Here is a 25596-nt window from a genome sequence, read left to right as displayed (position 1 = left end):
TCGATAATATCGTAAACAAAATGTAAATTTTTATGTAAAGAAAAAAAAGGGATACTGTCGATGAATTGTAAATCAATCAATTAATGATAATAAAGATTAAATGGAATTTTACGACTGTTAGTATAAATTCACTCAGACGGAGAAATTCTTTTTATACAAATATGCTCTTCTTATCATTATTATCAGAATAACTGATAATATTATCAATAAAATTTGGTTGTCATTTGTCAATGTAACATTGATAATCCTAACAAATAACGCTAAAAATTGACGAATCATAAAAAATTAGGTATAATTTTATAAATTATTAACATTCACTTTTATTAATTGGTGAAAAAATAATTCGTATCACAAATATTTTTTCATCATTCGATTAATCAAAATTAAAAAGTAATATTTGTATTTAATTTTTAATTATTATTTTCAACTATTAGCGGCAATTAAAAGTAATTATATCTTTAGCACTATTATTCACATTACCTTTCTCAGATTGGTAAATTTTAGCTCCTGGTTTTGGTGTTGGAGTGCGATTCTTAATTGATGTTGTTGATGGCCTTTGACCTATGGATAATAGCGAACATTTAGACAATTCACCAGTTATCATCGAAGAAGTTTGATTCATTTTTACTTCTAAAAAAAAAAAAAAAAAAATTGAATAAATTAATTGTATTGGTACTTTATGTGGCAAACCTTAAAAATAATTCATAAACAGAATTAAATTTTTGCATTATAAATTAATTATAAAATTTATAATATTAAATTTTACTGACCATCCATTTTAAGTGCTTTTGATGATTTAATTATGGGTTCAGCTAATAATGATTTAGACGATTTAGACGGATTTGTGGAAATGAATTTCACTGCATCTCCTTTTTCAGCTTGCGATGTGTTACTAATTGTAGTTTTAGCCACATTACTCTCTTTTACTAATCTAAAAAAATCTCACAATTACTTAAGCGAATGGTAAAGTAAGAAAAAAGCACAATCACTTAAATGAATAATTAAGTTTTGAAAAAAAAAAAACGACAAAGTAACAACATTTATTAGTAGAAAAATTCACCCAAACACATCAGTAAAAAAATACAAGATATAAAATTAATTAATATTTTTTAATGAAACCAAACAATTTAATTGAATTGATAAGATTATCTGATTGTGTTTGTTATCATTAAAAGTTATAAATAAATATGATAATAGACGACAAAGTGATTTGTTAAAAATGTAAAATTTTGATACGATAATATTTTGGGTTAATTTTTAAATAAGAGAAATGTTAATCGAAAAAAGTATTAACATTATTCATTAAAAATAAAGGAAAATTTTCGCTTAACAAAAAAAAAAAAAAAAAGAAAAAGAAGACTTTGTGACCTATTTCTGCCGTTAATTATTCGCTCTCCCACTTAATTATAATTAATTTTTGATCCGTGTGACAATTTATAATTCTGTAAAATGTGAGTATTAGCTTCTTAATAACTGCAAAGTAATTATTTAATTTGGATTTTCTTACTTTATTGGTTTTGTTTGCTCAGCTTTTGATGCATTGTTGTTTCCATCTGATAACTAAAATGAAATGTATAATCGTTTGAACTTATTTTATTCCAACAATTATTATCGTTTGAAATGAATTTGAGAAAGAATTTCAATAAAACGAAATATATTTTGTAAAAGAAATCGTTTTTCATTAAAGTTAAATTATTAAAAATTAAAATTAAAGAATTTCCTTTTTTAAAAAATAAAAAAAATAAAAAGATCATAAATATCTTATTCAAATCAAATTATGAAAGCTGAAATTAGTGGATTATCAAGAAATTAATCAATTCTTCATTAAAATTGAATTATTAAAACTGAAATTATGGAATTAAGGGATAAATTTCAATTATTTAAAAATGATTTTTTTAATTATTAAAAATCACGGAATAAATTTAAATCATTAAAAATTGAAATTAAAATATTGGAATTAATTTGAAATAATTTACAATGGAGTAACCTTTCTTTGCGGTTGCACATTATTTTTGCTTTTCTTCTCTGCCACACTCTCCTTACGCCAACCTCTTTTCATTTCAACATTTCTCGACATTCGTAATGCTAATACTTTCGTTGACTTCAAATAAAATTTCCTTTTCCAGTTCACTCAATAGATACACATACATGGAACAGCTTATTCTCTCTTTTAAATATATTATAATTAAATTTAAAATTCGATAAATAATTTTAAATAAAATTATTTATCCAATAATTATTTCAAATTTATAAAAAAAAAAAAACTCATTTTTAAATATTTTAGCAGTTACGATATAATATAATCAATTTCAGTAACTAATTTAATTTTAAAATTTGCTGAAAAATTGAAGAAAAGACGAAAAAAATATGAAACGAAGACAGAAAAAATAAATAAATTAATAAATAAAAAAAAAAAAAATAATAACCGCTAAGGAAGAAATCTCAGAATTTATCATTGTTAGCTTATCGATTTTATCAGTAGATGTAATAAACTTCATTTGTCCGTATAAAAGTGCTTTGAAAACATTTGTTGCCGCTACATATTCCTTTAAAAAAAATTTTTTATTTTTGAAATTAGAATTTAAAAGATTTATTTCATTATTATTACTCTTATTATTACTATTATTGTAGTGAAGTTTTGTTAACTTTATGTTTAAATTTTGAAGTTTATTTTATTTGCAAAAAAATCAAAAAAATAATAACTGAATTAAACATTCAAAAAAGGAAACAGAAATTTTGTAAATATTTATTTTAAAACCAAATTATTATCACTCATATTTGCTTAATGAATTAAAAGAAAAAAAAGGCAGAAAAAACCTTATCACTAATTATTTGTTCCACTGATTGAATAAGCTCTCCATTTAATGTGTATAACTTTTTTGCACCATTTGTTAAACCAATTTTCTCATTTATAATATTCAATAATTCTTGCATATTTTTAAATTGATCCGTGTTGATGATAAACTAGTGGAATTGTCATTAATTTATTTTTCTTTCAATCTTTTGATTTTACAGAGTAAACAAAAATATATCTTAAATATTCTTTTGATAAATGCATCAACAATTTCGCCTAATCATTATTTCAAAATTTTGCTTTTTATTTTTTTAAAAAAACATTTCTTTTTAAATTTTTATTTAAATAAATAGCACATCTTCCAAAAAAAAAAAAACATTAATTTGTCTAAAATTTGAAACTTTGATTGAAAAAGAAAGAAAATAAATCCTTACATCAAGTCCTTCAAAAGAATTATCACCATTTTTATAAATTTTAACTCGCTTTTTAGCAATTGTTGTCTCCATCATTTTTTGATAAAATTATTTTAATTTGTTTCTGAAATGAAAAAAAAAAAAGAAGAAAAAGAAAAAAATAGATTAATTTATATTTAAAATACAAAGGATATGAAATTGCAAAAGAAAAGAGAAAAAATTAAACTAAATGTATAATAGAATACGTAGATTCTTTGAAACTTAAATATAATTCCGTTTTTGGCACAACAAATTCATAAAAGTTAAAATAAATTTTTCGATTACAATGAATTAATGCTTAGCGTTAAATAAATGTTACAAAGTGTAAAAGAATTTATGATAAATTACTTGCTTATATTTTTATGAAAAAATATTAATTTAAAAATATTTCATTTCATTTAATTTTTTTTTTCTGATAAATTCCGGCAAAACAAACAAAATAGAAAATGAAATGAAATTTGAAAATTGTGACAAATTCTTGGAAATATTATTAATGTCATATCAAAGTCTCTTTGAATTTTTCTTCATTATCACATTATCATATTTCATTTGATTACTAGAATGAATTTATTGCTATCTGAAAATTAATCATTTTATTGCCTGGTAATTAATAAAAAGATTGAAAATTGTTGTTAATAAATTATGATAAAAAGAAAAGGAAAAAGACTAATTATAAACACATAAATTATAATTAATAAAGTAAAATTAATTAATTAATTTGCTTTATTCCATCAATAAGTATTATTTGTTATTAAATATATATATATATATATGTAAGTCAATGTACATTTGTATATTTTTTTTATTTTTGAAAAAAATATGCTAAAAGATGTTTAATAATTAACTACTCAATTATATTGTTAATTAATCGGTTAGTTCAGCTAAATGAAATTTATTAAAAATGGATGAAACGTGATTAGCACTCATAGAATTTAATTGATTATTTAATTAATTAGTTGGTTAAAAGAAATGAAATTTGCCAAAATGAAATGCAAAATAAATAAAACTTAGGAATATATTATTAATTAATTAGTTAGTTAAATGAAATGATATTTGTGAAAAAGAAATAAAACTAAATAATATGAGTTATGGAATATATTGAATTTATATAAATTACAAACATTTTAAGCACGCAATTTTTTTTTTTTTTTCATTTTTTTAATTTCTTTCATTTTTCTCTTTTCATAATTTTTTTTCAATGCAATATTTATAATTTATCGCTTTTGTTCTTGAAATTGGTGTAGATTGTGATTAAAAATATTAGAAAAACTCCTACAATAATTATATTTTTAAGTAATTATTAATTAAACAATTCAGTTGCTTAAAATTCAGAGTTTAATTAATTGGTGATAAATTTAAAAAATAAGTATTTGTCGTATTTCCTAGAAATGAAAATATTGGTATATGAAAATTCAAAAGGAGGTCGTATAAGGGAGAGAGAGAGAGAGGGAGAGAGAGAAAGAAAGAAAGGAAGGTGATAAAAAAAAAGTGTAAAATATTTCGGAAAAATGAACAATGTACAATAAATTGAATCTTTTTTTCTTTTCAAATAATTCAACTTTTCATTTTCAATTCTTTAAAAAGTTGATTCAGTTTCTCATTGTTTAATAGTTTAGTTAAAGCCAAATTAAAAAGTAAGAGAGAAAATTTGAGAGAAAAAAATCTACTTTAATTCATTTATCTGAGATATTATAAATTAAAAGGGATAAAATTTTTTACCTTTTTTTCTTAATTTCACAATTTGCTAATACATTAAAAATTAACATTCAATCAAAGTTTTTTTTAAAAAAAAAAAGTTTAAGAGTTTGAAAAATGATTTTTTTGAATAATAACTGATTAAATCAAAGATATTTTAGCAATTTTCGAGAATTTTAGAGATACATAAAAGAGGAAAGAGTGAAATTTTTAAAATGTAAATATTTTATGAATTGTAACATTGAATTTTATAAAATCTCATCAGTTTATCATTAACGATAATTTTGAATTAAAAAAATAATAATAATAATAACTGAATTAAAACATTTGAAAAAATTTTTACTTTTGCAAATATTCATTTCAAAACCAAATTATTGTCATTTATATTTGATTAATAAAAAGACATAATTGTTTAAATTTAAAACACTTCCAAACGATTCGGAAAAAGGTTGGAAAACTGAATCTTTTTTTTTTCAGGAAAAAATAAAAAACAAAATTAAAAAAAAGGAAAAGTAATAAATAAGATGGGAATGAATGTTAACACAATGAAATTATACATATATATTCAAATTACGATCTTAATTTTCCTCTTCCTTGTTTTTTACTAATAAAATTTTCATTATTTCTTTATTCGTTCATTCATTGAGCGGAAAAATTTAATAGAAATAAGCCTATAAAGGATGGAAAAAAGGGAAAAAAGGAAAAGGAAATGCTATTTTTTATTTTATATTGAAACGATCTTTGCATTTTTTTTACGCAATAAATGAGAAAATTAGGTAAAATTATATTTGTAAAAATTAATAAAAAACAAAAAAAAAAAAAAGCAAATAGATGAATGACACACATACACAAACAGAAAATAATAAATATTATAATTAGTTTACTTTTTATAATTTACAAAATAAATAATAAAAGTGAATAAAAAATGAAAATAAATAAATAATATGATTCGTCCACTATGCAAAATGTATATGTATGTTTTTTTATTTTTTTCAACATAAATAAAAGTTATATAAACTTTTTTGCTTTTATTAATTTTGCATCCTGATCAATTAATTAAATTAGGTTAGATATGTTCTAATAGGTATGCTGTTCCTTTTCACGATATCATAAAACTTATGTGGAAAGCTCATAATATTTCATAGAGAGAGAGAGGGAGAGAGGGAGAGCCTTGTCATATGTATAGATAGAATCTCACTTTATCAGATTGATAATTTTTGACGACCTATTTGTTGAATCTTTACACTGAATGGCTTAAGTTAAGTAAAATGAACTTTATTTACCACCATCTCAATTATGAAATAACAGTAGCAGTAGCAGTTAGTTATATCACAGAGACTGTCGATTCTCAGTACAATTAATCAGTATGTGTTTCGGCATTTCAGTATCAAATTTGATATTTCACTTCTTAAACTGTTTTTCAAATTATCTGTTTTTATCTGCAGTACTTATTAAATTACAAAGAAGTGTTCCACATTTTTTTTATATTGCAATAAAGAATTACAAGACAAAAAATGTACTGTGCAAAAAAAAAAAAACAAAAAAAAAACAAAAAATAAGCACATCCTATGAGAGAGGTAAATAGTTGCCAAGACAACAAATTAAATATTTGAAAAGTATTAACATAACTGCTAAACAGCAACACGCCAACTGCTTCCTTCAAACAACAAAAAAAAAAAAAATGCAAAAATACGGTGAGATCAGATAAGAATGTAGTTTAAGTAATTAAAATGGGGCTTGCATAATCATCCTTATCAAAAAGCTCCCCATAAAGAATTATCATTCATAATGTCAACAAAACATGGAACGCTTAGTAAATGGAGCTGAAAAAAAAGTAAGGTTAAAATGTAACTGTAAGAATGATTTTTTTTTAAATCAAAGTAAAAAATTCATTAAAATGCCATTGATAAGTAAGATCAAAGAGAGACATAAACATGAAACATCTGGAAATATAAAAACTTTAAAATAGGCACCCATTTTTCGACAAAGTAAAACATTTGATATTTAAACATAGGTTCTATTTTTCTAATACTAAACACCAGTTGAACCAAATCCATCCGTTCCACGTTTACTATTTTCTAGCGATTTAACCTCGACAAATTCGCAGTGAGAAATTTTCTCACAAATGAATTGAGCTATTCGATCACCTTTCTTTATCTGTAATATGTATATAAGTTTTTTTTTTTTTTTTTTTTGAAATATGAACGTTGTCATGTTGCATAACATTTATATTAATAAAAAGTCGTCTTTTACTTCCTCGATAATTATTTTTGCAAACTTACTTGGAAATCTTCGGTACCAAAATTGAAAAGCACCACACTGAGGTGACCTCTGTAATCCGAATCAACAACTCCGGCACCAACATCAATGAAATGCTTCATAGCAAGACCTGAGCGTGGCGCTATTCTACCATAATAACCTCGCGGAATTTGAACTTGTAGATCTGTCCCAACAGAACCTTTATCTATAAAAGGTATAGAATTTTGGGAAGTATTTTATGAATAATCATAAATTACTGACAATACGTCAAGAGTTGGCTAAGGGATTATATTATATATCACTAGTAATGATAAAATTTCTAGCTACTGAAATAAAAAAAAATTACCCTTTGCGGGTATCACACAGTCATAAGCACTGTATAGGTCAGCTCCAGCTGCCCATTCCGATCCGTAAGTTGGAATCTGGGCATTTTCCGATAACTTCTTGAAATAAATACATTTCTTATCCATTTCTATAGTAGAAATAATCTGAAAGTAATGACCAATCATTATATGTAAATATGGTGAACATACTAACTTAAAAAGTTTAAAATCATTTTTACGAAACTGTGGCAAGAACTGTAGAGAAGTACTCTCGTTTCCAAAAAAATATAAATTTCCAAGCCGATTCTAATCACTAACTAACAGCTTAGGAGCACTATAAAACTAGTAATTAAGGATTTAACTCATTACTTAATTACTTTGAATAGCGGCATTCCTAAACCGGTCTTCATATGTGAATTAATCCCCAGAAACGCTAATAGTTATCAAAAAAACTAATAAAAATCAATGTATTAACAAATTCAACGAACTTGAACTCGATTACGATGAAAGATAAATTATCAGTTGAAAATAATACTTGCATTGAATAAAATAATTGAATCAAACAAGAATAAGATTTCAAAAATATTACCTCCGGAATTAAAGCTTTTACAGCAGGAATGGCATCCACTTTTAGCTTTTTTGATGTCGGATTTTCTGTTTCCTGCAAGATATTCTCCAATGGTGTTATTACATCACTATCCTTCGACATAGCTGCTTCTGAAAGTCCTACTAAAATTTCAAGCAAAAAAGATCTAAGTTTTGACAATGAAAGAAAGATGTTGCGGTAATGCAACTGTCTTATTTATGCAATATTTCAGGATTATACCTTTACTGAAAGTGCGATAAATCAAAAAGTTATATTTGACGTAATCCAAGAAGTCAGTAAACCGGCGTATCAACATTGTTATTCAGAACTAAATTCCATGTGCTGAAGGATTTAAAATCTAAAACTGTCAGAAAGAAAAAAACCCAAAAATTTCCAAGTAATTTTTTCAATTTATAGGTTATAACATATTTCAAAAAATAAAAAAAGCAATTCTGTCAGGAATTTATATCTACAGGAAATGCAGAACTGAAATCTCACAGTCTCGAAAAAAAAAGTTTTCGGAATGAAGTTAAAAAGTTACCAAGAACAATTTTAAATACTGCTCAAATAATGACATGAACTAACGTAATCACCACGCTACACCTCACGTACGCAACACCATCACGAAAAGACGGCTCAAATCACGCAGTCATTATGAAAATGTCAACATCCACATGCTTATATACCTATTTAATTTGATAATTAATTACAAAAGCAAATAGTCTGACGTACTTCTCAACGTCGTACGCTGTTTTATAGTTGAAAAACTATTTTTTAAAAAAAAAAAAAAAACGGAAACAATTAATATGAGAACTTATATGAAATCGAAAATTTAGAAAATTGTTATTAAAAATAATTTTTTAATAGAAACTTATTGAATAAAATATTTGAATGCTCCAACCTTCAAACTAAATTACTGAAAAAAACTGATAAATTTAATATTTTAAACTATTTGCCAACATTGTTATAGTTTTTTTCTTAAATTTATACTACACAATTTGATTTGATACTGAAATCAATCGCTTAATATGAAATTCAAATGATTTTTTCACTTCCATTGATCTAGCATTCATCAAAATTAAATCACAACTATATGTAAATTTGAATTCTGTTTTAAAAAAATTAAAAAGACGAATGAAAGTTGTTTATGTTCAACAACTTATTATTTCATTCGAAATGAATTAATCTTTTCATTGTTCTTTTGTTTGATTAATTAACTTTAATATATTATTAAAAGTAAAAATCGTTAAAATATTTTTTTATTACTTATTTTCAATAAATAATAATTAATGTTTCAATGAATAATTTCCATAAATATTTGAAAAAAAGTTTCATAACGATTCTGTAATGATAAATGATTCAATGTAAACTTTTTTCTGCATATTGCCAATTAAACAATTAAAAGGGAATAAAATCAGCAATAATGATTAATTAATTAATTTAATTATATTAAAGATAAATTTGATCGGAGAAATCGAATAAAATTAGTTGTTCGATAGCATAGAAAATGTTTTTATTTTTTTAATATAATTTTATTTAATGAAATGTTTCAATTCAAATTATATTAAATAAATATTTTAGTTAATGCAGTTTCAAATTGAAATTTTCAATAACCAAACGCATGATAAAATTCTGATGCATTTATAAATAAATAAATTTACCAGTTCAATTTGTTAATTAAAAAAAAATACAAAATGAATGGAATTTTAGGCGTAAATCATTTCTGCTTGAAGCTAAGCAATAAAAAAAAAATCATTGCAAAAAAATTTTTTGCGAACAGTTTTTTCTAATTTTTAAAAATTTCTAAGTAATTTTAATCAGATTTCAGTATATCTATTTCTTAAAAAAATTAGACAACAAGCAATAATCATTTTTTGCACAAATTTGTTTATTTGTTTTTAATTTAGCATAATGATAATAATAAATTTAATATTAGCATAAAATTTTCCTTGAAATCAATTCACCAATACTTTTTTGATAGATAATAAATTAAGAGAATTTGATCAAAATGGCATTCATTGTGATAAGAGGTCATTTGTGCTTCTTTATCAAATCAAAATTAATCACTGGCCTATAAAATAAAATAAAAATCACTGAAGAAAAAATTTTTTCTTTTTTACTTTACAAATAGTTTTTAAAATTTCTATAACAATTTGAAATTGAATTTTATTGCATATTTTTATTGAAAAATTAATTGCCAGTTATTTTTGTTTTTGCACAAATTTATGATAATATAATATATTTTATTTCAGTATTAAAAATATAACAGTAGAGTTATAATAAATTAATATGTTCAATTTTTAGTAAATAATTTTTGTTCCATCAAAATAAGCAAAATGTTTTTGTCTTACTAATTTCCAAATAGTTTGATCATTTTTGATTCACTAATTTTGTACAATTTCAAATGAACGATACAACTTCATTGTGATCTATTCTAAGTCATTTTAGTGATTAACTGATCTTCAAATGATAATATACCTAAAAAGAAATTCAACCAAATTTGAATTAAAATCTTATTTAAAGAATGAACGAATTCACTTACTTACATAAAGTACTTTTCAGAAATAATTCTTTTCAGATCCGATTGGATTAAATAAAAAAAAAAAAATGCATATCATTTTGAAAGGCGGATTCTTTTGGCTTTCTTAAATTACAACAGTGACACTTAGGCTTCTCTTCCAATATTTGCTTATCTCTTTTCCCTAGGCTTGAATAAATATTCGTCCTTTTTACACGCCTACTATTTATACTTTTAATACGATCATTCCATCGAATTGAAATATTTTAAGTTTTTTTTATTAAATACAGATATCATTTTATAGATTTGAAATATTTTTAAATTTACTAATTGTTGCTTATTTTATCGTACAAATTCAATTGTTATTTATCTATTCGATGTTTTTATTTTTTTATCTTTCATTTATTATTTCTTCATTTACCTATTAATTTGTTTATTTATTTTGATTACTTATTTATTCATTCATATAGTCTTTTGGATTGTTCATTTCATGCATCTTTTCAATAGATTGATGTAATTTATAGATGATAAATGACAAAATTTTAATTAGATTTTAAAACTAATGATTTGAAGCTAAAAAAAAATCAGTCACAATTATATTTTACCATGCTTAAAAACAAAATATCATTCATTTCATATTTAATTATGCATGAAATAAACCAAATAGTCTGATTAAAATAACTGATAGTACGATGAAAAGACCAATATTTCCTTTCTTTAAATTGTGAACTTAAATTGAATTGATCAGTCAGTGTATTCAGTATTCAGTATGAAAGTTTAAAACATCCAAAAAATTGAATGAATTATAAATAAATTCTTCAAGATATATAATATTTCAATAAATCCTACACCAAACAAAAAAAAGATAATTTATCTAAGTTTCAAATCTACCAAAAAAAAAAAAAAAAAAAAAAAAAAATGTAAAAATTTTAAAGTCATTTATGAAAAATGAAACATAAAAATGTTATAACTCCAAAAAATTTTTTTGCATATTTCTTCGAAAATTCTCTCAAAACTAATATTATTTTTTGTGCGTTATACCTGAATCAAAATTTTATTAAAGAAAAAATTTTAAAACCAATATGTATGAAAATGGTTTTTAGAATTTGTTCAAAATTAACTACCATATTTTCAATTTCCCTTGAGATAACATTATCCTCTAAAATGAAATAATGAAAAAAATTCTGAATCAGACATATGAAAATATATTTGAAAGTATTGCTTATGTATATTCTTTTTCTTCATTTAATTATATACTCAACTGATTATCATTATTATCATTATCACCAATCATTACTAAGATATTATTTTTTTTTTAATTCAATCAAACAATTTTCTCTAGTGGAATAGCTAATATTGCCTAAATGCATATATTACAAAATAAGATTCAACGAAGTAATTTAGTCCAATACTTAATATCATTTCTGATTATTATTATCATCATTACCAGTACTAATATTGTTATCAGTTAATGCTGTATTATTATCATTGTTATTATTATTATCACTATTATTATTATAGATTTCACATCATTATCACCACATATAGCAATATTTTATTTGCAAAAAATGAAACAAGGTTTACTTATACAAAAGTTACTTTTTCAATTTATATTAAAATATTATTTGTGCAAAATTTTTTGCAAATTCTTTCAGAAATTAAGAACAATATTTTAATTTGAAATGATATTAGAATTAATAATAACATCAGTATTACTTTTGTCAAATCGTAGTACTGCACGACGTGTACCACACTGTGTACTTAAATGTAAAGATGCACACATGCAACAGGTTGGTATTATTCATTTTAAATTGTTCAATTAATTTGACAAAAAAAAAAAAAATGATTCAGTGACCGGTAGACGACTATTTTTTATTTTTGCACTTCCATTATTATCACTACAGTAGGGGACTAAATTAAAAGAAACAATCATTGAAAAAGATGGTGGTCTTTGATCTTTTGACAATGTTTAAAATTGTTTTAAACATATTTAAATTGTTTAATTGAGTACCTTTTATTATTTTTATCTTTTGAAGATGGAAAAAGAATGGTCATTGAATTTTGCATTTCCATTATTATCACTACTGAAAGCTACCGGTAATGAAACAGCTGCATATAATCGAGCAGTTGAAATTTGCAGGTTACAAATATATTTTAATTTCTTTCATTTAATAAATTCGACAAATAAAAAAGACTAAAGGTTAATTTTCAAAAGTAAAAATTCGTATTTAAGTTTCATTTGAAGTGTCAAAGATCGAAAAAGAATTCACTTTAAGATATTATTTATTTTTCAAAGTTAATTCACAATTCTGTTTGCGTTTCATATGAAAATTTTCGACAAAAGAAAAATCAATTTCAAAATCAAATTTTTCATATCAAAAAATTATTTTACAATTGGTAAGGTAAGGCCAATTTGGCTCAGAACAAATCAAATAGACAATTTGACTTAGTAGAGATAAGCCAAATAACCTATGTAACTGGCATATAATTCCTGTTTCTTAATTAACTTATAATGCAACGAAAGTCGAAATTTTTTTCATACTTTCGATTAAAAAATTTGTTAGAAATTTTTTAAATTTATTTATTTATTTTATTTTACTTTTTTTTTTAAAAACACATACAAAAATATATGTTTACAAAAGAACAAATTTTATTTTTTAATAGAAATTAAATTAAAATTTCTAAATTTTTATTCAAACGTTTTTTCAGCCTCAATTTCTTTCCTTTTTTTAAGTATGAAAGTTACAATTATCTGCTATATTTTGATTTGAAAACATTTTATCAGAAAAAAAGAGAAATTTACAAATTCTCCGTCTTTTGTTTGCAAAACAAACAAACAAACAAAAAAAAGACACCGACAATAAATTTGGAAAAAAAAATTTATTTCAAAATCATTCGCAGATTATTCGCAAATTAATCTTTTGTTCAAAATTCTCTAATAGCTTTAATCTATGTAAACAATACCGTACTTTGCGCGATCCCACAATAATTATACTAATTATAATTGCTATAATTATAGCACATCGCTAAATTACAAAGGAATTTTTTGATGGATTAAGCTAAAAGAGAGAAAGGATTAAGATTTTCTGTCGATCAAAAATATTAATTAACTTCGAAAATCAGGCGCTATCTTACTATATCAATTATTGTTTTTTTTTTTTTTTATTATTATTTTAAAAAATAAAGAATAAAAATTTATTATTTATATAGGAAAATGTTATTTTGGTGATGTGAAATGACAATTGCAAATTAAATTTTCAATGTTTGTTAACATTGAAAATAAGTGTAAAAATCGAAGTGATAATTATGTATATTCCCTGAGGTAATAATATATTTTTATTAAAATGAAATTTGTACAATTTAATCATCTCATATATTTTGAAGATACTAAAAGAAATGAAGAAAGGAATGAATGATAAGAAGGATAGAAAGGAAGGAAGAATGATTAATTTTTAATGATAGGACATTTTTTTTGAAATTTGCTTTTTTGTTTTTATTAGTAATAAAAGCATATTCTATTTATCATAAAATAACTTTTCTTTGATTGTTTATTCGTTCTTTTTTTTTTTTTCACTTTATAAAATACGAAATATTTGTTTGTAAATTATTTTATACTAAGAATTTTTCAATAAATTTTGTTTTCCTTTCTGTCTTTTTTTTTAAAATAAACAAAAATATGAGCATTTTAGGTTTATTTGGCTGATGCTAGTTTTCTATGGAACGGTTGTTAATAATAATAATAATAATAATAATAATAATAATAATATATATTATTATTAATAATAATAATAATAATATATACATTTATTATTATCATTATTATTTAAAAAAAAGTGGTAAATATTTCAGTATAATAACAATGATAATTGTCTTTAATCGTTTTTTCTCTTTTCCTTAATCAAAATTTTCATATTTGTTTTTGCTAGAAAAAAAAAAAAATATTTTTATGCTATTTTAATGATTGCATAAATATTCATATTTATGTATGTAACATAAAATTCCATCACGTACCAAATGATGATAACAGTGTTGGCAGGGATGACAGTGATGACAACGTTGACAATAATATGTCAATGATTTATGGTCAATTGAACTGAACTGAATAGCTTATCTTTGATGAATGCGACACAATGACATCTATCATCAAAAATATTCAATCCATTCATACAAAGAGAGAGAGAGAGAGAGAGAGAGAGGGAGGGAGAGGGAAAAAGAAAAACGACCGATAATCGGTTTAATTGTCGCATTAGATTGAATTGTAAAAAATATACAACAATTAATGACACTATCTTATCGCTTTTAATTACTTAACATAAGTAGTGTTCTGGCGTAAATTATAGTTTATTAGTAGCAAATATTTCTTTTTTTTTTAAAAAAAAAAAAAAAGGAAAAGAGAGAGAAAGACGAAATGAATGGATAAAGAAAGAAACGAAAAAGGAAAAATTACCTTTATTCATTTTAAGGGATTTTCTCACAAATTTTTTTTTACAAAAAAAGCAAAAGTATGATTTAATTTAAAATGAGAAATATTTCTCAAAAAAAAGTAATTAACTTTTGAATGTTTTTTTTTTTTTTTTGAGAAGAAAAATTTTGTCACTAAAAAAAGGAAATATTTGTAAAATATTTTTAGAAGTAATGATTTGTTAATCAATTGTCTTGCCGGATGTAATAAGACAAATGAACGAAAAATTATAGAATTGGGACTTCTACCGTGGCAAGAAATATGCTTGAATTTACCTGGTAAAAGTATATTTTCATCTTTATGCATATCATATTTAAATTTTATTTCTTAGATAAATTTAAAATTTTCATTCACCTGACTGTGTCAATTTATAATTAGTCCAAAATATGATTAATTATCTTGAATATTTCTTAATTTTTTAATTTATTCTCGAATATTTCAAAATTTTGAGAGATAATAGGAAACTAAAGTTCTATTTAAATTTTTTAAGCTATGAGATTAATTTATTACACTAAACTGATTAAACGCTTTCTCATTCAAGTGAAACTTTTATTTTTTCATTGTTCTAAAGCAAATTTTGTTTTCCAGTAAAGTTTTTTTTTTTCCATAAATTTTGCAATTTTATGGGAATAATATTAAATTTATTAAGTTATATTAGTCTATCAATAGTTTGTTATCAAATGTTATTACCTTCACTAAGTTATAATTATCAAGATTTTGTTGAAAAAGTTAAAAACTAATTCAATAAAAATGTTGATCTCGATTTTATCACTTTTATATTGTCCACTTTAAATTTCAAACAAAATTGCTAACAGCGTAAAAGTTAATTGAGTAATAATTGAATTGATTAGAACGAAGAATAAATTAAAATACGAATAAACAAATAAATATATTTAGTGGACAAATGAAATTTGAAATTAAACTAACTTTGAAATGACAAGAAAACTGAATTAGCAAATAAATTAATTAATATACAAATACAAATTGGACAAATAAATAAATTTCAGTGCTTCAAGCGCAGTTTCCATGTTGGCGACAGAATATCGATAATTTAACGTCAAACTGTCGCAAACAAAGTTACGAACTTCGTGAACGCATCAAATTTTTAACTGTAAATGAATCGCCGTCAGCCCTTCAGAGAATATGTTTGTTAGTTAATTTATGAATTCTATTTCAATTGAATGATTATTTAATTATCATTTGTGTAAATTATTGAAATTAATGAGAATAATTTCTCAGTTTCTGAAGGAAGAAAAAAATTTAATTAATTAGAAGATTTTTTAATGAAATGTTTAGAAAAACTTACTCCACCACAAAGTAATTGGTTGTAATTAGGAAGAAAAAAATTTTTGTTCCTTAAATTACAAATCTTTTCTTATTATTATAAAAATGAATAATTTTTCGGTATTTAAATATATTCCTAATTCATATAAAAAAAAATAACTGACACTTAATTGTAAACAATAAAAAATTTTTTTGTTCGCCTATTTTTTTTTTTTTTTTTGTTCATTTTCAGAAGTCTGGATAAATTTGCTGATTGTAGTGTCCGCAACTATGGTCATCTTTGTGGACAAAGTAGTGAAAATGTAAGATTTGCATATGCCATAAATTATTTGTAATTATTTGATATATTAAAGATTTAAAGACTAATTGTTAAGTTTATATTTATACACTCTGTATTATAAACATTCTATTTAATAATCTCATAAAACAACTAAAAAATTCAATTGGGATTTTTTGCTTTTTTTTTAAAAGTAATATTTTAAATTAGCTTTTTTTTTTGTTGGTTGAAACGAAAAAAATGGAATATCTGTAATACTTATCTTTTGAGTGGTATTAATGAGCGCTTATGTTAGATATCGTTTGAATACATTTTACGCATTTCTCAAATAATAATAATAATAACACTTCAAAATATCTGTTTTCAAAAAATTATTATAACATTTGATAAATCAAATTTATTATGTCAATTGCGCCATACATACATTTTCATAATTTACATATAAGCAATCATAAATCATTGGCTTATAATTTCAACAAAAATAATTTTAGTTCATCGATCGATTATTGTGGATCAGTCGTAGTGCAATATATGACATGTTGACAATCAAATGGCCTATTCTACCACCATCCTGTAACATTGATTTTTCAAAACGTGAATTGAGTTTATTAAATTCGATTTATGTTCACAATCAACAAACTCACAATCAACAAGAATATAAATTATTGATTGGTTCAGTGTTATTATTTATATTTCTGATTAAAAATATCAATTATTGATCAGAAAAAGAAAGAAAAAACTTTGATACTGTTGTGTTATTTACAGTTTAATATGTTGATTCATTACAATTAAACAGCATTAACTGAAGATATTATCACAAATTGATAATTCATTAATTTCAAAAATTATGAAAAGAAAACTTTTCTTTGATGAAAATTTTCACTGAGAAATTTGAAATTTTTCATGTTATCATTCCAAAAAATATAAATAAAATTTCCTCATTTTGAATAAAATATTATTTTTCTATATATATAAAAAAAAAAAAAAAAAAAAACGTTGCTGAAATTAAATAACAAACACAATAATCACATGCAAAATAATTTTCCAAAAACAGCTTTTTTCCTACAAATTTGAAAACAGTTAAAATTTATTCTAAAATTGATATGTTTTTTATGGGTATTATGTTTTCAGTGCTTTTTTTTTTTTCTTTTATTGTTTTTTTTATCTGATATCTCTCAGAGAATTGCAATATTTCAGAACTTTGATAAATTTTGCATTGTAGTAATAGGTAGAGTATATAAAAAAGTAGTGATAAGCTTTAATAGATAACAATCATTGATAACAAATGAGAAATCATTTTTTTTTTTTTTTTAATCGTATCAATTTGCAATTATTTAAACCCAACTCATCTGAGTTCATCTCTTGTAATTTCATCTGTCTGTAAGAAGAAGTAATTTAATTATTAATATTTCATTTGTTACTATTTATTTAATTAAATGTCATTAGTTCATGAAAGATAACTTTAAGAATTTTGAGAAAGAATAAAAAAAAAATTTATTCACATTTTAAATTAATCCAACTAATTGCAATTTCTCTTTTTATTCGGATCGAATGATTTGATTTTGATAGTTTTATATTAATCAGTAAATGAAATTCAGTCCTTCACATTTGAATATATTTCCCTGAAAAATGGATGATTTTAGCTAATAATATTTTTCGATAATTTCAAAATTTAATCCATGCATCCATATATATGCATTTTTTATCATTATTATTGCTACTATTTAATATTATTATTATTATCATTTACTATCATCATTGTTATTAATTATTATTATTATGTCATCGGATCTTAAAGGAGAAAAAAATGATAACATTTCAATGGTTCGTCAAGTGGCAAAAGTTTTGTTAATTGGAATATAAAAATCAGTAATCAGTTTTGTGATTAAAATTTGCAAAATGTCAGATATAAAAGCAAAAAAAAAAAAAAAAAGAAAATAGAAAACTAATTGAATGTATTACTAGTTAATGAATTATTTTTGTTTTTTCTTTTTTAAATTAATTTCTGACAATGAAAACAAATTCTTTCAACGATATTTATTAATTACAACGATTAATCACTGTTCAGTATTTGAAATCATTTAGTTGTAGTATCGCTTCATTCTTTTTAATAGCAATGTTAATTTTTTGGGAAATATTTTGAAGGTATATTATTACTAAATATTATTTCATCTCTAATCTCTTAAAGATAATAAATTATAAAAGTAAATTTCATTGCAAAATAATTTCTGCGACTATTTTTAGACTTTAAAACCAAATTTTATGTTTTTTTTTTTCAAATTTATATAGTTACTAAAAATTATACTTTATGTAATGCATTTGAAATTTTTCCTTTTTTTGAAGAAAAATTTTTTCTACTTTTCAAATACTTCCAAAATTTTAAAAATTTCGATCAGATTTTATGCATTAATATTTTTCTCATTGCATTGTTTTATCGAAAATAATTTAGCACAATTTAATCAAACAGAAAAAATCAAAACATCTTAAAATCGTTTAAAATTCTTTTTGACATTTAAAATCTCAGTGATAAATTATCAGTTTAAAATGGAATGAAAAGAGTTTAAAATCAAGAAATAGTAGAAAAATCAACAAGATAAATTTGACATTTGCCCTCCATAACTTTGACACTTGACCTTGCCATTCTGCTCCTTAATTACTATCAATATAAATGTGTAAGATAATTATATGTAAAAGTATTTGGATCTTCACTCATTTTTAAGTACCACAATAACAAAGGTTGAGTAAAAAATCTCTTAGTCTACTTTATATTCCTGAAATGAAATGAACCAATTAGAAGGATTTGAAAAATTCCAAATTTAAAAATTTATTTGAATAATTGAGCTTTTTGTATTACATTTGTTATCAGTAATATAACTAACCATAATCGGAATTTCTCATTTACATTTATGAATGAATATTTGCATTCTAATGGAACCAATTTCATAAATAATTTAAATTTGAGCATTTAAAGTATTTCACTCCTTGTCGTTAATAACAAAACTAATCTTAGATATTATTTATGTGAGCTAGCAGAAATAGATTTCATTCAAATGTGGAAGCAAATTTCATAATCATAAATTGCTATAAATATTAACCAAAGAATAAAACGCCGATAATTTAGACATTTAATTAATTAATTTCATTTTTTTCCTTTCCACTTCTGTTTTTCCATAAATATGCTTACTTTTCAAATAATTTAATAATTTAATAAATCATTTATTTCTTAATAATTGCTATAATTTATTTACTTATTTTTCTACTTCATTTTTCTTTACTATTCCTCTGTAATTTTTTCAAAATTTTCAATTTAAAATTTTTAAATTTATTTTTCTCTTTTTTCCGAACAGAACAGACATAAATTATTGTTACTTTATAATTCTAATTAATACTATCATTATTATCACGTTAGTATCATTGTTATTATCAGCAGTTCCTGAAACTTTTATTATTTCTCCACACTTATCATTTTCCAAATATTAGTTATTATAACTAACATTATCATTATTATCGTTATTGTTGTTATCGTTTTTGTTATCAATAGTTATTCAAACTTTTATCATTTCTCTACACACATTTATCAATTTATCATCACCTAAATAATATTTCTTGAAAAAAAAAAGTGAAAAATAAGGTGAAAAAGATTAATTTGTGAAAGGTACTTAGTAGATATAATAAATTTTTAGTGAAATTTCTTTTTAAATTAAATATGAAAGAATATTTCATCTAGCTAATATAATAAATATTAATGATTAAATTGATCTGCTTAATTGAATTAAATCATTTATTCGTTAAAAAAAAGTGTATCAGAAAAAATATAGGCAATAATATATAAATTATCAATTTTAGTTCTAATTATTTTTTTATTTTTTAGAATTATTTGTTCGGATTAAAAAATTCTAGGGTCAAATGATCATAAAATATTTGTTAGGGTCGAGAAATTCTAAGGTCAAATGATCATACAGTGTAAATCTTTTTCACTCTGTACAACACTTCCGCTTTCTTTGCTTTTTCATCCATTAATAAATCAATCAGCGTAGTAGTATATCGGTCATTGGCATTTAGAAATCGTTGACAATAAATCAAATTCAATTTCATTCTCTGAGGTAACTTTTTTAAGAACTTTTTTTTTTTAGTGTTGCTATATCATTTACATATTATTTTGTGAAAGAAGAGTGGAAATTCTCTGAAATAAAATTCTCATATCTGTTAGAAAAAAAAGGAATGACTTTAGATTATTCAATTCAGTTACTTTCCTCATTATCTCCACTATTTTTTTTTTTTTTTTTGATTTTGTTTAACAGTATTCTTTGTATTACCGAAAAGAATAGAAGAGAAAAAAAAATGATAGCACAACGAGAACACTCCGGAATAAGGAATAACTTAAGATTGGTGTAATTTTAAGTAAGTATAAAAACTATCAGCTGTATAACTTATTCCAAATTTAAAAATTACAAATTTAAAAATATTCTCCATTTCAAGTTTACACGAAGTCTTTCGGAAAAGAATTTCGATCATCCGGAATTTCTTAATGATTACTGGTATGAAGAAGAATATGGACAATAAAGGGGAGAGAGTGATCAGATCATTTCGAGTGAAATGATTGTTACAAATATCAAAAAGAAGCGCTAAAGTATTGATTGCGCTCATTTCGTTTTCAAATGCTCCCATTCTATTCTACTTTATTCTTTTCTATTTTATTCCATTCTGCTCTATTTTATTCCTGAACGGATTATAATAATCGTTTATTTGTTTCTTTTTTTTTTCATTTTATTTTATTTTTATTTTCAGTCTATCCGAATTTTTATGCCACAACAATTCGATGTTTACTCATTTTGTTTGCATGTTTCATCCAAAATAAGACCATCCTATTTTCTGGAACTGCAATATCACCGGAATGATTGATATTTTCTAGCTAATAAACATTCACAAATCGGAAATTTGACCAATCCAAAAATGAACAGAACAAGTGCTGCTTAACTAATTAATCCCTATAAATATGATTAATTAGAAGAAACAGTTATAAGAAAAGAAATAATTTCTATTTAATCTTATTTTCTAACTTATTTCAATACAATTTTAGTGGTAGTAATACTTCTAATCATTATTTTAACTTATAGGATTTGTGTAATAATAATAATAATAATAATAATAATAATAATAATAAATAACAATTAATAACAATATTAAACTATAACAATAATAAATAACAATTAATAACAATATTAAACTATAACAATAATAAATAACAATTAATAACAATATTAAACTATAACAATAATAAATAACAATTAATAACAATATTAAACTATAACAATAATAAATAACAATTAATAACAATATTAAACTATAACAATAATAAATAACAATTAATAACAATATTAAACTATAACAATAATAAATAACAATTAATAACAATATTAAACTATAACAATAATAAATAACAATTAATAACAATATTAAACTATAACAATAATATCACCAAGATTTTTTTTCTTTTTTGACTAATTGCTTTAAAATGTTTTTTTTAGTCAAATTTTAGAGCTTTCCTTATGAATAAAATAACTAAAGAATAGTAAAAACTTTAATACAATCATTATAAATTACTAATATTGATTGAATAAAAAAAATGAAAAGAAAAGAAAGAGAAAAATAAAACAAAACATTCATTCTTTTGCAAAGTAAACTGAGAAGTAAAAAAAGTATGTGAAATATAACTTTCATATTATTCAAAATCTTTAAACCATTTTTTCCTTTCCTTCTCATTTGTCAGTAAATCTCGAGAATATTCTCTCTTAATCTCTCAACAATATTAAAATGTATCTTTCGAAGGGTTCGAGACTGCACAAAAAAGGAAGGAAAGAGAATTCTTCTTTTTTTTTTAGAAAAAAGCATAAAAATATGTTTTATAAAAGAAAATTGGAGAAAAAAGACATTTATCAAATTATGCAAAAACCATTTGACATTTTCTTTCTCTCTCTCTCTCTCTCTCTTTCTTCCTTTCCTCCCCTTTCTCTCCCTCGTTCTCTTTCCCTTCCTCTCTATCTATGCATTCCTCATCTCTTCATCTATTCAAAAATCGTTTCCAATTCTTTTTTTTTTACTTTCGATCCATTTCATTTTAAATTTTTTGTGATTTTTTTTATTCCTGAAAATAACGTCTCATCACTCTTTGCTTTTTTCCACACAAAAATTTATTATTGTTTAAATTTTTGCTTCATTTTTAGTCATTTATTGCTTCTTCTTTTCATTTCTCTTTGTTTTCTTTACTTACTTTTTTCTTCATTTTATCTTCTTTCTCTCTTCTTCCTTCCTCGCTATTATAATGAATTTTCAAAAAAAAAAAAATGAAAAAAGTGACTAACTTTGTTAAGTCTAAATTATATGAAATTGTTCTGACAATTTTTTTCTTTCCTTTTTTTTTTTTTGTTTTTTTGTAAATCATTTCAAATTTTGCATATAAAATCCTTTTACTTTTTTTTTCAGAAAAAAAGTTTTTAGTAAATATTAAACTACACACAAACATACCACACACACACACACACACACACACACACACAAACATACCACACACACACACACACACACACACACACACACACACACACACACACACACACACACACACACACACACACACACACACACACACACACACATACACATACACTACACACTCATCTATTCAGTGATTAATTGAAGTTAAAAAAGAAAAAATAGGCGGATATTTGCGCTTAAATAATGAATGATAGTAAAGAAAAAAGCTTTGATAATGAGAAATATGTTAAGTAGAACAAATGATATGATATGATAATAGTTTGATTAGTAAATGATAGTAAAAAGTAATGAGGAAGAAGAATTTACCTCTCTTTATCTTTCTCATATATTTCATATGTAATTTAAAGCTATACAAAATCACCTTTCTTTTCCACTCTTTTTTTTTTTTTTTTCAAACATTTCATTTGATTTTTTCCCCTTTCTCTCTCTCTCTCTCTCTCTCTCTCTCCTTCCTCTTATTTATTCATTAAATTTATTGAAGTGCTAAAATTAATCTTTTTGCCTCTTCGATATTTCCTACAGAGCAGTAGAAAAGAGTAATTTTAAGGGATTATTTGGCTAATTCATATTTGACCTTTAATACATTTCAGTTGTTTTTCCATTCCGAACACACTTTTCCTCTTCTTAAAGGTTCTTTTCCCTCCTTTCGTTCCATTTTGAACAGATACAAACATGGCATACACATACATACACATACACATACATACATACATACATACATACATACACATACATGTACATATACATATACATACACACAGACAAACAGATAGACGCCTACACAGAATAATCATTCATTGGTAGTGAACTGGTGCAACAGGCAGATGGTATGTATGGTACTGGGAGTGGCTGGGTGATTCCTCCGATGCTTTAGTTGTTTGTGCTTCTTAATTTGAGGTGGAATAATAATTATTTGTTTATGAATTATATAATATAAACATTGTTTATAATAAATATAAAATAGATATAGTTGAAAGATTTTAATAAGTAACACTCAACAATACTGATATTGAAAATGAATAATAAGTTTTAATGAATATTAAAAGTATTGTTTAAGTCGTTTCAAATGAAGCTAAATTTTTTAGAGAAAAAGTTTATTTATGACATTTTTCTAAGTTAAATTTGTGTGATGGGGAATTGGATTTTAGAACGGAAATGGAGAATTTTTAAAATTATCTACTTCATTTATTGATAATTAGAAATATCAAAAAATCAGTAATATCGTTCACTTATTTTGCAATGAATTTTTCGTCTTTGAAAATGATAATAATTACATCTCTTAGAAAACATATTAACGGTCGAATGAATTTCTAATTCTATTTTAATTTTCAAAAGTTTCATTCTTACAAGAAAGAAAGCCATTGAAAAGATTATTTTTTAATTTGCAGAAAATTATAAATTTTGATGAAAAGTTAGAAAATTCTGATTCATCAATTGTTTGTACAAATGTTAAAATCTCGTGGAAATACTTTTTCTTTGCCCTTCTTGTATATATGCTTTAAAATTAATATTTTTTAGAATTACTTCATGGAAAATTAATATTTCAGTACGTAATTTCAAGCCAAATAGTCTATGCGCTTTTTTTTACTGATATTTTTTTTCTAGAACTTAGTAAATTGCAAAAAAGAAAAAGAAAAATATCAATGCATCCATTAAATCTCATTAATTATTTTTGATTTGCATTTCCGAGATACAAAATAACTTATTTAATGCAACTTGAAGATATTTCTCTTTCTTTTTGAACAGCTAACTAAACAATTTTAATTATTTGTGATAGGAACTTTAAACTAACAAAATGTAAACATTAGATGAGATTTCGAAACTGAACAGTCATTTATTTCATTCCATTTTAAATATTCTTTTTCTTTATCCTTATATTCACGATTAAGTTGAAATAATCACTTCATTTAAACACATTTTTCATCCATATTTAAGATTCATTAGTTTAGTCTTAATTTAGCTTTCGTGATCACAACTTTGAAAGGAAGTAACATAGAAGTTTACTTGCTTTGTCTAAACGGTGCATTTGAAATTCAAATTCCTTATCAGAAATTTCACTGTACTGATAACTGATTTCTTAATTAGCCTATGTGAGAGGTGATATAAATATCTTGACTGTATTTATTAAGATTGATAGGGTATGGTAGAATTAGAGGAGTATCGACTGATAACAATAAATGTGACATTAATGACAACAGTGAATGTTACAATAGCATTTAGTAATGAGAAAATTAAATGATCAGTTCTAGTATGTCAGTCATTATGACAAAAAATCAGATTTGTGATAAAGTTACTGAGAAGCATCAACTATTTACTGATTACAGGAAATGGTTGACAAGCCGGACAATAAAGGAAATGCTAGGATGATAGTTGGAAATAGGATAGCAGCAT

General features: G+C 23.2%; 3 protein-coding genes across 3 annotated transcripts; 1 reads left to right on the top strand and 2 right to left on the bottom strand.

Annotated features, from left to right (window-relative positions):
• Positions 1-430: 430 nt before the first annotated feature.
• Positions 431-2934, bottom strand: Bm13587 (Uncharacterized protein; the record flags this gene model as incomplete). Its single annotated transcript, XM_043078469.1, has 6 exons — positions 431-630; positions 771-931; positions 1508-1560; positions 1988-2101; positions 2427-2546; positions 2818-2934. The coding sequence occupies 6 exons, from the start codon at positions 2932-2934 to the stop codon at positions 431-433; spliced, it is 765 nt and encodes a 254-aa protein (XP_042934403.1).
• Positions 2935-6972: 4038 nt separating this feature from the next.
• Positions 6973-8232, bottom strand: Bma-dut-1 (dUTP diphosphatase, putative; the record flags this gene model as incomplete). Its single annotated transcript, XM_001892163.1, has 4 exons — positions 6973-7098; positions 7224-7405; positions 7547-7688; positions 8113-8232. The coding sequence occupies 4 exons, from the start codon at positions 8230-8232 to the stop codon at positions 6973-6975; spliced, it is 570 nt and encodes a 189-aa protein (XP_001892198.1).
• A 4077-nt stretch (positions 8233-12309) lies between these two features.
• Bm2112 (Uncharacterized protein) lies at positions 12310-17369 on the top strand (the record flags this gene model as incomplete). Its single annotated transcript, XM_043078468.1, has 6 exons — positions 12310-12417; positions 12664-12767; positions 15258-15367; positions 16097-16238; positions 16606-16675; positions 17142-17369. 6 exons carry the CDS (start codon positions 12310-12312, stop codon positions 17367-17369), a joined length of 762 nt encoding a protein of 253 aa, XP_042934402.1.
• Positions 17370-25596: the final 8227 nt, after the last annotated feature.

The sequence above is a fragment of the Brugia malayi genome, assembly GCF_000002995.4.
Source record: "Brugia malayi strain FR3 genome assembly, contig: Bm_v4_Chr2_contig_001, whole genome shotgun sequence".
Taxonomy (NCBI): domain Eukaryota; kingdom Metazoa; phylum Nematoda; class Chromadorea; order Rhabditida; family Onchocercidae; genus Brugia; species Brugia malayi.
This window is presented reverse-complemented; position numbering and strand designations above follow the sequence as displayed.